The sequence below is a fragment of the Pan troglodytes genome, chromosome 2 (assembly GCF_028858775.2).
Source record: "Pan troglodytes isolate AG18354 chromosome 2, NHGRI_mPanTro3-v2.0_pri, whole genome shotgun sequence".
NCBI classification, from domain to species: Eukaryota; Metazoa; Chordata; class Mammalia; order Primates; family Hominidae; genus Pan; species Pan troglodytes.
In genome coordinates, this window is record NC_086015.1 from 180,225,577 (window position 1) to 180,240,293 (window position 14,717).

Genomic DNA, 14,717 nt, shown 5'->3' on the forward strand with positions numbered 1-14,717 from the left:
GAGCACTTAACTGACAGAAATCAGACAGATCATTTAAGCAGATCAAGAGAACAACCATGAGCTCAAACTGTGGGGGAAGAACCACAGCTAGGATTTTTATACTCTCTGTTGATTAAAAAGGAGGGGGAAAATGCTCAAAACAGACCATTTCCTATCTATTGGACCCTAATGAAAGATATCACAGATTATATTCAGCTACAGCATCAGTAAATAGCTACCCTTTTCCCACCTTCTGGTGCTTCTACAGCTTTGGAAGCCATATTTGCATTGTTGTAAAGAGTTGGCTAACCTCATCCTGAAAATCTTTCAGTATCACACATTCCTCAACACAAGAACCAACTGCCTCTAGTTCTGCCTTCCCTGGGCCAAAAAAACTCTTCTGTGAAGAGGAGAAGGTAGAAATACACATTAAACATTTCAATCCTTCTCAGAATGTTCCTCTGGTATACCTAATTTCATAAATGAAGGTTCATATTAAAAATAACTGTCCATTTCTAGATTATAAGGTATTTGGTAAGGACAGCCTAAATTTTGTTTACATTATTTGAATCCAACGCACATGAAAAGTTTACAGCCTCAGGAAAAAAAAAATCAGTATCATACCTTAAAATTTATTTTGAAAAAAACACTTTGGTATCACTAACAATAAGCTGCATTCTGATGTGAATACCCACCCACACCCTCTTTGGAAACACTTCACTATACTTACTGAACCATCTGATGCACTGGCTCCAACTTTGTCTCCTGCTGCATTCCAGCAAACTTCAAATATTCCACCTGTTCCCCTATAGCTGTGAACTAGAGCACCTGTCTAAAAGAATGAAAAACAAAATCTTAAAAATCGTAATACATATTATAATAAATCCAAATGCTGAAATAAAAATATTACATAGCTTTATTTCTAGCAATCAGAGGAGGGACTTAGCTTCAACTATAAAAATAAGTTCTGAAATTCTAGAAATGTAATATGATCCCTTTACAAAAAAATAATACCAGCCTGTTCTCAAAAGATTACTCACACACATATTCAGTTTCTCCAGTCCTGATAACCATTCTTGGCTAAGGTATCTGGTCTCTCTGACATAGCCAACAATAGCTAGAAGTAAACAGTCAGTCTATCACATGAAATAAGTTTTTGTTGTTGCTAAATGATACATGAGTCTAGCTAACATGTAGAGAAACAAAATAAATTCAGAATTTCTTTGACAAAACATCTTGAAGAGGAAGTATAACAAACTAGTAAAGATAATTCCAGTATAAGTCTGTTATTCACTCTATATTTACTGACCAGTTCCTAAGCTAGGGAATTATAAAAGAAGCTAAAATAATGTATGTATGTTCCTTTTTTTTCTTTAGACAGGGTCTTGTTCTGTTACCCAGGCTGGATGCAGCTGTGCAATCATAGCTCACTGCACCTTCTAACTCCTGGGCTAGAGTGATCCTCCTGCCTCCACCTCCTAAGTAGCTAGGATTACAAGTGCATGCCACCATGCCCAGCTGATTTTTAAAAAATTATTTGTAGAGACAAGGTCTCACCGTGTTGCCCAGGCTGGTCTTGAACTCCTGGCCTCAAGCAATCCACCCACCCTGGCCTCCCAAAATGTTGGGATTATAAGCATGCACCACAGTGCCCAGACAGATATGTACACTATTCTTGAAAGACGTTATATGTTTAAACAAAAAACACAGGCAGGAATACTAATAATGTAATCATTCATTAAGCTGAATCATAAATGTAACAACGTTATTTTATTATTCAGCTGCTACTGAAGAATTAAAACTCAATCCAAAAATATATTCTCCTATGAAACCAGTCAATATAACAGGACAAAGATCAGAGGTCCTGTTATGAAAACTGAAATATATGCTTCAGGTGTTCGGCCCTGACAAATCAGAAAAGTGACCTCTGCAGCTTTATGGTAACCTAAAGTCAAGCTAGAGGTGGCAGATCTACTTAAAACACACATAGCAACAAACCATGCACCTTGAAAATACCTCCCATTCAGCCTATCCAAGATGACAATTAAGCTGGAAGAATGTTTGACCGAGCTTTCCTCTTCAAATTTAGCCCAGTAATGTGGCACAAATCACAGATGCATTGGTACTGACACATTGCTACTGATTATCAGGCTGGGAAGGCTCAACTGTTTTGTTTACTTAAAATTTCTCATAATTTATGAGATTAAGTTCAAGTATAGTAGGCTTTGAGTATCTATAGTTAATGAGGAGAGAAAAAAGTAGAACCAACAAAATCTAGTTTGCTGAGATATAAAAAATAAAATCTACAGTCAACCTACAGACATTCAATCTACAGCCAACTTGGGGGTTAAAAAAACAAAACAACTTTCTTTTAAAAAGCACTTACCAATCTCTAAGCTTGAACTGGGCTATAACGAACCAAAACATTATGGGCAACAAGGTAGAGCTAAGACATTTAAAAAGGCCAATGGCTCAGATCATCGGCATCTACCTCAAATTTGTATGTATGCTGGCACAAGACTTCTACAATTTACTCATCAAATGCTTAGGCAACTCATCATACAAGAAAGGGGAAAACAAAAAACCTGGATGTATATACAACAATAGGATAATGATTTTCTCCTGCACTGAAAATTCACTGTTTTACTATTTTCAAAAAGTAAGACTTTTGGTACACAATAGTGAAAACAAAATAATATGAACAGTTGGTCAAATGCCCTTCAATGTCTTGTAGTATCTTCCATTAGCACTCTACAGTTCTATGCCCAAATTTCATTAAAATTGATTTTGTCACAATGGACTAAATGAGTTCACTGAAAATGTTCTAAATGTGAGCAACAACTAGTATATAAAAGGAATATATTTTTTAAAAGAGGTCATTCACAGTAACATAAAAACCATAAGGCACCTCAAAACATATTAGGAAAAAAGATCCTTAGAGAAATTATAAAACTTTACCAGAGGAATAAAAGACAAATAAATGGAGGTATAACATATTTATGGGTGATAAAACTCAATAATGATTTTCCCTAATTTCACCTATAAATTCAAGGCACTCATAAACAAAATCCAAAATTGTGTGCTCTGTTTTGGAAATATGGATGACTAAAGTGGCAAGAACAGAAAAACAGTTTTGAAGAATAATAACAAGAGGGATTTATAAAGTTAGAATTATTAAAACTATGCTATTGATTCAGATAAGGCAAATACATAAATGGAATAAAAGAGAAGGTAATAAACAAACTGCATATATATGAACTAGGTATATGAAACCGGCATTATGAAAACAGAAAGGGGACAATGAATGGTGCTAAGACAACTGACTACCCAAATGGAAATATCTATACCTCACACCATATATAAAAATCAGTTCCAAAGGGGCTAAAAAAAAATGTAAAGGAATAAAACTTAGATACTTCATGAAAAAATATCAGACCTCAGTGATATCTATAAGGAAAAATGTATTAAGCTATGAAAAAAAAAAGCTATCAAAAAAGAAAGATCTAGCCGGGCACAGTGGCATGTGCCTGTAGACCCAGCTACACAGAATGCTGAGGTCAAAGGATCTCTTGAGCTCAGGAGTCCAGCCTGGGTAACACAGCAAGACCCTATCTCTAAAAATAATCAACTAATTTTAAAAAGAGAAAGATAAATACATCTAAACATTAACATTAAAAACTTTCATATGATCTGGGCGTGATGCCTCATGCCTGTAATCCCAGGATTACTTTGGAAGGCTGAGGCAAGTGGATTCCTCGAGCCTAGGGGGTTGAGGCCAGACTGGGCAACATGGCAAAACCCGGTCTCTACAAAAAAATACAAAAATTAGCGGGGTGTGGTGGCATGCAGCTGTGATCCCAGCTACTTGGAAGGCTGAGGTGGGAGGATTAGCTAAGCCCAGGAAGGCCAAGGCTGCAGTAAGCCTTGATCTGCCACTGCATTCCAGCCTAGGCGACATAGTGAGACTCTATCTCAAGACAAAACAAAACAACCACCAAAAAACCCCACAAAACTTCTACGTGATAAACACTCCACATGAAGAAAATAAAAAAGAAGGTACTGGGAGATCACTGGAATCCATATAACCAGGAAGGATTAGTATCCAGAATGCATAATGAACACTAATCAGTACAGAATATAAAACAATTGAAAAATTGTGGTGGTGGTGGTGAACTAAAATGCTAAAGTCCAACTGTATAATAACTATTTGAAAAGATATTTAAACTAATTGACAATCAAGAAAATGCAAATACGAAATGTTTCATATCCATGTAATTGGAAAAATGTTTACCAGTCTGATAACCTAAAGATAAAGGAAGATGGGAAATCCTAAATATTGTGATTAGAAATGTAAATGGGTGTGTGCACGTTGAAGAGCAGTTAGGCACAAGCACGTAAATATACCGTATGGGCCATGACTTCCACTTACAGGATATGCTATGCACAGGTGTGTGTGTGTATGTGTGTGTGTGTATATATATATAGAGAGAGAGAGAGAGAGACACACACAGAGAAGCGTTAGAGAAACTTTCATTCATGTGCACAACAAAACGTGTAAGGATGTTCCAGCAATGTTGTACATTTTTAAATCCCCCAATAGGAAAATAAATTTGAAAATTAATATATTCATATTATGAATATCTTATTAACGAATATATTAATATATTCATATAATGCTCTGGAATAGCCTAAATAAATAATCATTCTAGAGGTACAAGTATTAATGTGATATTTCAAAGAAGTGGTAAAAAACACTAGCTTGAAAAGACATACAATAGAAGATTCACAACAGCATGATTAATTACAATTTTACCACAGAAAATAGTAGTATATATCATTTATCATGGGAATGACAGGCACTCTCTTCAGGATTGCTATAGCCTCTAGGAAGGAAGAGGAAAATGGAGGTGAACACTTTATCTGTATCTATAACATTTTATCAGGTAAAAATAGGAAGGAAGAGATTCACAACAGTGTGGCAACATGTTCTTATCAATTAAATCTGAGCAGTAGATATATGAGTGTTATATTATTTTGTTTGAAATGTATAATTATTAAAAGTGAAAATGAACAAATACTAACTTGAATATACATGGAAATGATATTATTTAGATTTAGATTCACTTTCATCAACTCTGTAACTGTTGTTCAGTTTTAAAAAGTTTAGTTGGGTGAGGCCGGGCATGGTGGCTCACACCTGTAATCCCAGCACTTTGGGAGGCCAAGGCGGGTGGATGACCTGAGGTCAGGAGTCTGGGACCAGCCTGGCCAACATGGTGAAACTCCATCTCTACTAAAAATACCAAAACTAGCCGGGTGTGGTGGCAGGCACCTATAATCCCAGCTACTCATGGGGCTGAGGCAGGAGAATCGCTTGAACCCAGGAGGCGGAGGTTGCAGTTAGCCGAGATCGTGCCATCGCACTCCAGCCTGGGGCAGAAGAGCGAGACTTCGTCTCAAAAAAAAAAAATAAAAATGAAAAATAAAGTTTAGCTGGGTGTATGATTAGTGTCTTCCCACAAACACAAAGTTAAACTAAAATTTAGGAAAGAGTTTTTAAGGCATATATATCATAGTTACAGAATATATCCAACATAGGCATATATTCATAAAGACAGCAAATATGGGAGTAGAGGTAAGGAAGTAATAATAAAAATTAAAGCAGAACATTTTTACTTAATTTTTTTTTTTTTTTTTTGAGACAGGGTCTCACTCTGTTGCCCTGGCTGGAGTGTAGTGGTGTGATCTAGGCTCACTACAACCTCCACTTCTGGGTTCAAGCAATTCTCCTGCCTCAGCCTCCCAAGTAGCTGAGACTACAGACATGTCACCACACCTGGCTAATTTTTGCATTTTTAGGAGAGATGGGGTTTCACCATGTTGACCAGCTGGTCTTGAACTCCTGACCTCAAGAGAACTGCCCGCCTTGGCCTCCCAAAGTGCTGGGATTACAGGCATGAGCCACCATGTGCAGCCTAAAATTTTATTAGAAGGCTCATGGTGGCTCATGCCTGTAATCCCAGCACTTTGGGAGGCTGAGGTGGGAGGATCCCTTGGGCCCAGGAGTTCAAGGCCAGCCCAGGCAACATAGAAAGATCCCGTTTCTATTTAAAGAAAAACAAAAATAAATATTAAAAAATTTTATTAAAATGTAATGTAAGATTCAGGCTTAATAATCATTTGTTCAACTAGCAAAAATCTGCAACCACATTACAAAGGGTTTAGTTTTTTAGTCTATAAAGAGCTGCTAGAAATCAAAGACAATGAATAACCCAGTTGAAAATAATGGAAAAAACATGATCAAACAGTTCACAGAAAAATTAACAAGTATGTTTAAATATATAAAAAAAGATTCCTAATGTCATTCATAAGAAAATGCAAATTTAAAACTATGCTGAAATACCATTTATCACTAATGGATTGAACTGTGAGGTAAAATATTACTTTATATTGTCAGCAGTAGTGTAAAATGGAAGAAGCACAATGCTTTTATTCATAAAGAAGCTAGGAAGAAATAAAAACTAATAAAAATTGTTACCAGCAGGAGAGGAACAAAGTTTCTCAGTGTATACCTTTATACAAGGTTTGAGGTTTTTTCTGAACTGTATGCATGTATGAAGTAATTTAAAAATCTTCAAAGTAAGTGATGAAAATTAATTTGTGAAATGAACCATGGTGGCGGACACCTACACAAAGAGAAATACACCATAACAACTTATTATGTGTGCACTACAACCAACAAAGATCCGATAACTGAGAGGGGTGAGTCCAGTGACTGCTATTAAAAAAGTATAGTACATAGAGCAAAAAACTAAAACATTGAGAAGATTTAAAAAATTGAAAGCAACAGCCTGTTTTCTCCACTTTTAAGAATCTCTGAAACACTATACATACTACCTGAAAAGGTAATGTAGTTGTAAGTTTCTTTCTCATAAATTATTGCATTCAGCCATAAAATCTGGTCCTTTGACTTTTACTGCTCATATATAGCTCCTTCGGAGACAACTATTTTGAAAAATAAAATCTGTCATTTATCTAAATAAATACATCTTAAACATTCACATCTGATATCTGCAAAACCGTTGGAAAAAAACAAAAGAATACAATAATAAATAATAAAACAAATGATCAAAATCCACTTCAAAATTCCGGTCTCCATAAAGATATAACTTCCATTAGTTTCTATCTTATTTTAAAACCAATAATTCAATTAATGCCACAAGAGGAATGACAACCAAATGGTGAGGCAGAGTGTATAGGCAAATGCTTCTACCTAAATTTAAGAGCACTTGACCATTTAAATAATGAAGACATACCTGCGTGTTCCAGATGTGTACACATTTGTCAAAAGAACCACTTGCCAGATACCTGCCATCAGGACTGAAAGCTACACTGTACACAGGCTCTTGGTGTTTTGTCAAGGTATGGATGCATATCCCTCGGTCTACATCCCATAACCTAACAGTAGAATCAAAGGATGCACTGAAAAAGGAAGGAAAGAAAGTTAATTTATAAGTAAGGAAATACTCCCCCAGCCTTGCTCCCACCCAGCCTCCCATATTCAGCCACATCTAATAGCCAAAATGCTTTATGAGAAGCAGACCGACTGGACTGTTACGAAGAATATTCTGTCATCTTCAAGTCAGTGACAAGAAAATAATAAATAAATGAAATTTAGAAGAGCAAGTGTTCTAGAAATTAAAAGCTAAACAAGCGAAAAAAACAACTGAAAGGAATCTCCCAAGTCCAGGAGTAGAAAACATATATGTGCTCATTTACTGTATTCCTCTCTAAATAATCCCTCTTTCGCATGGTTTTGAACACCAAAGTGACCACATTTTTCCATTTATCTTTTTTTTTTCTAAAGATACTGAAGATTTTGCTATGCCTCAATTGCTTGGATTTTCATCAGTATTTGGTATCAGTCAATATTTGATTATTTCAATATAGAATATCATTATAACTTGAAACAATAATAAAACTCAGTGTTTAAAGATTCCCCTTAAGGAACCAACGTAAGTGCCCATCAGCTAACAAGTGGATAAAGAAAATGTGGTATACATACACCATGGACTACTACTTAGCCATAAAAAGAAATAAAATATTGTCCTTTGCAGTGACTTGGATAGAGCTGGAGGCCATCATGCTAAGTGCAATAACTCGGGAATGGAAAACCAAATATCATGTTCTGACTTGTAAGTGGGAGCTAAGCTATGAGGACACAAAGGTATAAGAATGATATAATGAACTTTGTGGACTGGAGGTGGGGGTGGGGAGAAGGTTGAGAAGAGAGGTGAGGAATAAAAGACTACACACTGGGTACACTACACTGCTTGCAAAACCAGTGCACAGAAATCATCACTAAAGAATTTATTCTTGTAGCCAAAAACCACCTATACACCAAAAACTACTGAAATTGGAAAAAAAAAAAAAAAAAAGTTTCCACTTCATGAAATCTTCCCTAAACTTCTGTCATATTTATTGGAAGTCTGATTTGTAGAAGACTCATAAAAGGAAAAATGAAACAGAAGTATCACCTTGCTAACATAAGGTTGGCATTTGGATTATTAGTCCCTGGTCCTGTTGGACTCCATTTGATAGTATAAATTTCTTTATTATGTGCTTGCAAATCATGGACACAATTGTCTTGTTTCATACTCCATATCTAAACAAAAAAGAAGAATGTATACAATTATTTTTCCATACAATGAGTATATTTAAAATATTATCTTGACACTTAAAATATTATATGGACAGTCTAAAATATGAGTGATATAACCAGAATGATGATAGAATATTTACAAAGAAACTGAAATGCAATAGGATATACTTAATATTTACATCTCTGTTTAAAAAAAAAAAAAAGTTAGCTTTAAGCCCTTTAAAAATATTCACTATTACAGTTTGAAGACTGAATTAACTATAGTTGTTCTGAGATTAGATAACGATCCTAAAATGTTGAAGGCACAGTTTTTACACTGTCCCTTAAGCAAAAGATCTACATAATAAACTGCTCTTAGAATTTTAGAATCAGGAAAATTTTACAATGGAGAACTGAAAATAAATAACCAACTTATAAATAATGAGGACTCACAGAGAACCATAAAAAGTAACATAGGAAATAAAGCTCAAATGAAAAGTAGGGAAAAAAAAAAGTAGAAAAAAGTAGTCAAAGTAGAGAATAAGCCTTTCCTGAGATGAAAATATGCCTGTGTGTATAGATTTCAAGTGACTATTATTTTTGAGCAAAAATTCATAGAAATCAACACGAAGAGTATTTCTGGGAAAAAAAAATCACTCAATAAAGACATGGTAGGTCCTGCAGTTATCTCCTTAACACATACACATACAACATGCCAAACCCAAGGGCCAACCAAGAAAAAAATCAGCTCAACTTTACATTTCCGTGACATAACCATTAAAAGATAATGAAGCATCAGAGTGTTTTTGGTGCCCTATGTATTTACAACCCCAAGTAAAATAAATCTAAACGACATGTTTTCAGAACTGATTTCATTAGACCTTTCTAACTCATAGAATTTGATACTGTTGGCCACTCTCAACTCTTACCTCCCTTGAAATAAGTTTCCTCTACATACTTTCTTTTTCCACTTTCTCAGTCACCTTCTCAGTTTCCTTTGGAAAGCTCATCCCTCTTGATTTGGTGATTGTTAGAGTTTCTAAGACTTACTTTTTTAGGTCCCCTCTTTTCTTACTCTGTACTACCTACACAGTTTTGTCCCTGCCCCAATTTTTTTTTTTTTTTTGGAGATCAAGTCTCACTCTCTTGCCCAGGCTGGAGTGCAGCACCACAATCTTGGCTCACTGCAACTCCGTCCCCCGGGTTCACGCAATTCTCCTGCCTCAGCCTCCAGAGTAGCTGGGATTATAGGCACCTGCCGCCACGCTCGGCTAAATTTGGTATATTTAGCAGAGATGGGGTTTCACCATGTTGACCAGCCTGGTCTTGAACTCCTGACCTCAAGTGAACTGCCCACGTCAGCCTCCCAAAGTGCTTTAATTATAGGCATGAGCTGTGGCAACATGGGGGCACTAGCTGTGGGGGTCTGCCTGCAGACCCTGACCCAGCAATGGATGAATAAAGTACACTAACACACAGATATCCTGTTTTGCCAGTCCAGCTGAGGGTGTCCGAGCCACTTACAGACTCCCTGGAGAGTTCTGTAAACAGTTGCGACCATGGCCCTATCCGCTAGTGAGACTCGAATTTATTCAGTAAGATTAATTCACAAAGGCTTGAGTCAACACCATTAGAGGGTAACTGACATTGTGGACTTCCCAAGTAAAAAGCACTTAAGCACCCATGGCACATCAAAGGTTAGTCTTAATATTATATGAGTAAACAAGCTAGCTAGGTAAACTACCCTGCCTTCCTCTATTACTAGTTTAATTTGTTTAACTAAAGGTAAAGGAACCAGGCCGCGTTCAGCCAGATCTATTACTGAAGTTACTTCTCAGTTTTCCAAGAAGATATGTGTCTATTTCTATAACTATCTCTAATATTTTTCCCACCAGCCTGATTGAACCCCAACAGTGAACCACCAGGCCTGGCCATGCCCAAGGATTTTAAAGACCACCTATCTGCTGAGAATTCCCAGTTTTTAATCTTGAGCTTACAGTTCTCTAAGCATCAGTCCCACCTATCTCCTCCATTCGCATGACTCAACGTCACCTTCTCATTCCATCTGGCATTCCCTCTTCTCAGAAAACAGCCCATTACACATTATCCATCCATCCTAGTTTTTGCTTTAAAATCCTTTGTGACATTTAAACATTCTTAGGATGAAGAAAAGCTCTCTAACAATTTCTAGTTTTAACCTCTCTCCAGCTTCAACTCAATATGTGGCACAAGGCCCTCTGGACACTGCCCTTCTGTCATTTCCTCATATGTGTCACACACAGTTCCAGAAGTTTTTTTCATGTTATAAGCATTAATACGTGTGCACATAAGGAAAAGCCAAAGATGAAAGCATTAAGAGTAGTATTACTACTAGCAATTTTGTAAGGGAGCCCAGACTTAAGAAGAACTGTCTAAAAACATAGCAGATACTTAAAGGAGAAAACCTCACAAGTTTCGCAAAGTTAAATTTAATCTGTTCATAGTAGCAGGAAAAGCAGTTTTCCCTCATGATTTTCGTATCTGTAACGGTCATCACATCTGCAGTCCTTGGTACTGCAAAGTCAAGGATAAAACTGTTTTCAGTAGAGGGTTAGCTGTTGCAGGAGAGGGCTCAAAGCTTCATTTATTTTGGAAATAAGTATTACGTTGTTCTTTACCTCCAAATGCTTTTTTCCCCAAATGAGGAATCTGGTGTGCTTAGGTGCGAGACAGCAGTTTTGCTTTTAGTCATACAACAAGAAAAACAGAGATCCATGTTGAGATGTGGATGTTGGTATGTCAACTAGGCTCGCTCACTGAGAGATTCTCTGCTATGTATCAGTTTCCCGGCAATGGTGATACATAGTCATACCACAGCAAAATCAAATTAATACAACGCAAAGAATTCCAATCAAATCCATGAATGCTACAAAGATTTTGAGTACTTATTAAGTCAAATCTTTACATATGCAAATAAACTTTAATTGCAAATAAACTTTAATTGCCTCAACATATGACTTTCTAATGGTGAAGACAATTTATAGCATGACCTTTCTTACTATTGGTGATGTCTAATTTTATCTGTCTTCTTGACTGAGTCACAGGGTACAGATATTTGGTGAGACATTATTTCCGGCTGTGTCTGAGGGTGTTCCCAGTTGAGACGGGCATTTAACTTAGCTGACTGAGAAAAGCAGACTGCCACCCTCCCCAATGTGGGGGGGGGGGGGGGCATCACTCAGTCCAGTGAGGCTCTAAACAGAACAAAAACGCCAAGGAAGCAAGAATTCTCTGCCTCAGCCTGACTGCTGAGTTGGTATATTGGTCTTCTGCTCTTGGACTGGGACTTAGACCACTGGCACTCCTTCTCTGGCCCTGGAATGGACTCACACCTCCATCTTTCATGGGTCTCCAGCTTGTAGACAGCAGACTGTGGGACTTCTCAGCCTCTATAATCACGTGAGTCAATTTCTCACAGTAAATCTCTCATCCATCCATCCATCCATCCATCCATCCATCCATCCATCCATCTTCTTATTGGTTCTGTTTCTCTGGAGAGCCCTAACTAATAGGGTATCATATGTCTCACTGTATCATAAGCCATCATTTTAATATAATTTGCTACATTCAAATAGTTTTATGTATTTCAGAAAAGAAACTATAAAATTTAAAAAACAATGGTTAGCCATTTAAAATGTTGGAGTTATCATCCAGGCATAAACACTCCATGTAAGACAGACATTCTAAATGGTCTTAAAACGGCCAGAGCAACCATACTGTGTGACACCGCCAACCAATTTCTCCCTACTAAGCAAATTACCTTTAAAGTCATGTCGTCAGAACAGGAGGCCAAGAGATTGCCAGTTGGGTCCCATTTGATAGCATTTACTTCATTCTAAAAATAATAGTAAATATTCACATTTTCATTGTATAGACTGGGTAGCTACTTGAATATTAAACATACATACTTTAAAACTATTCTGAAACATTACTTGTCAATCATGACCACTTTAATGTGGAAAAAAGGTTTCTTACCGTATGTCCTTGGAATGTTTTAATAGGTCTGTCTTGTCCTAATTTACAGACATGAATGCACATATCTGTACTACAAGAAGCAAAGGTGTTGTTGCTCTGCCAATCAACATCCAATGCTGGTGCTGCAAAGGAACAAAGGTTAGGTTTGCTTTTATTCCACATGTACTAAAACCCAAGAGTTTTAGCTTTGAACCATTGTTGACTAATAAAATATACTAACAGGCACTTAAATATTTTACTTTATACTTTTTAAGATATTAAGAAAAAATTAAAATAAAAGTATCTATATACAACAATATTAACAAATTTCAATTTAGTTATTTCTAGGTGAGACAGACCCTAAGAGAAAGTACACTGGCCTAGTAACTGGGAGATGAAGGTTCCTGAGAGCTGGCTCTGTGGGTCTTGGGTTCTCTTTTATAAAATGATACAATTAAATGTGATGATATCATGCTTTTCGTTTCTAAAATCTGTGAGTGTTCAATGGACAAGAAGCCTCGGTTCTGTCACTGCATAATTAGTGGACACAAGCAAGTCACTTAACCTCTATGATATATCCTCTTTAGATAAGGGTAACATGCAAGTGTTACCCTCACACACAAGAGTGAGGATAACACACAAGTTGAGCACCCCAATCTGAAAATCCAAAATCCACAATGCTCCAAAATCTGCAACTTTTTGAATGCTAATATGATGCCACAAGTGGAAAATTCCACACATTAAATGCTTAATACAAACTTTACTTCATGCACAAAACTAGTAAAAATACTGTATAATGATACCATCTGGCTATATTATAAGGTATATGTAAAACATAAATTAATTTCATGTTCAGACTTGGGTCCCATCCCCATGATATTGCCTTATGTATATGCAAATATTCCGAAATCAGAAAAAAAATAAAAATAAAAAATGCAACACAATCCTGGTCCCAAACACTTAGATAAGGGATACTAAACTTGTACTATCTTTATCCTTAGTACACATGGTGAAGACCAGGTGAGATCATGTGTGTGGAAGTACTCTGTCAATTACAAGAGTTAGACAAATGTTATGCTGAATAAGTATCATTCCCATTATCATCTACTCAACTAACAAATGGAATACGGCATATGATTTGCAAATAATTTTCTTCGAAGCAACTTTTGCCAAATACCTCTTAAAATCTGTTCTTGTCAAACACCTCTTAAAATCAAATGCCCCTTAAAATCAATGAATTTAAAAATCTCTGAAGCCCCAAAGCAGGCTGGCATTTAATACTTTGAGTTTAGCTCTGAAATTATTGAACATCCTTGTCTCCTGCTGCAAGGTGCAAAGGATCTCCGTAATTAGCAACACAGATTATGGTAATAATAGTGAGTAACTGGGTTAGGCGAGTAACTGGGTTAGGCAACAGAAGCATATCAAAGACACTGCATTTAAAGCAGGGGTTGACAAACTATGGCACATAAGCCAAAAATGGCTTTTATAGTGCAATGGGGGAGGAGGGGATCAAAGGAAGACATACAAATGTGGAAAAAATGAGATTTAAAGTTCAGTGTCCATAAATAAGAGTTTTATTGAAACCCAGACAAATGCATTAAGTTGCACATTACCTATGGCTGCTTTTTCACTACAAGGGCAGAGCTGATTAGTGGCAACTGAGATCTTATGGCCTACAATGTCTAAAATACTTTCAAGTCCTTTAGTGAAAGTTTATCAACCCTAATTTAAAGAAAAAACTTAAAGGGGAAAAACAGGAGAGTTAAAGTTGAGCTGTGTGGCCAGGTGTGACTCAGCGCTTTGGTAGCAAAGGCAGGAGAACTGCTTGAGCCCAGGTGTTTGAGACCAGCCTGGGCAAGACAGTGGGACCTCATTTCTAAAAAATAAAAAATTAGCCAGGTGTAGTGGTCCATGCCTATAGTCCCAGCTACTTGGAAGGCTGAGGCAGGAGGACTGCTTGAGCTGGGGAGGCCGAGGCTGCAGTGAGCCGTGATTGCACCACTGCACTCCAGTCTGGGCAACAGAGTAAGACTACTATGTCTCAAAAAACAAAAACAAAAAGTTTAGCTATGTATACTAATTAGTAGAAATACAAAGCATT

At 36.7% G+C, this 14,717-nt stretch overlaps 1 protein-coding gene across 22 annotated transcripts in view; it reads right to left on the reverse strand.

Annotated features, from left to right (window-relative positions):
• The window catches only part of TBL1XR1 (TBL1X/Y related 1), a 175,219-nt gene that overhangs the window by 4,908 nt on the left and 155,594 nt on the right, over nt 1-14,717 (reverse strand). For 21 of the 22 annotated variants that reach the window (XM_016942314.4, XM_016942312.4, XM_016942308.4 and 18 more), the window contains 5 exons: nt 12,635-12,756; nt 12,420-12,494; nt 8,517-8,644; nt 7,296-7,461; nt 710-811 (listed from right to left, as the gene is read on the reverse strand). In XM_016942314.4, the coding sequence (XP_016797803.1) occupies nt 710-811; nt 7,296-7,461; nt 8,517-8,644; nt 12,420-12,494; nt 12,635-12,756 (593 nt within the window). The remainder of the gene's footprint in view (nt 1-709; nt 812-7,295; nt 7,462-8,516; nt 8,645-12,419; nt 12,495-12,634; nt 12,757-14,717) is intronic. The other variant, XM_063807353.1, reaches the window with a different exon arrangement.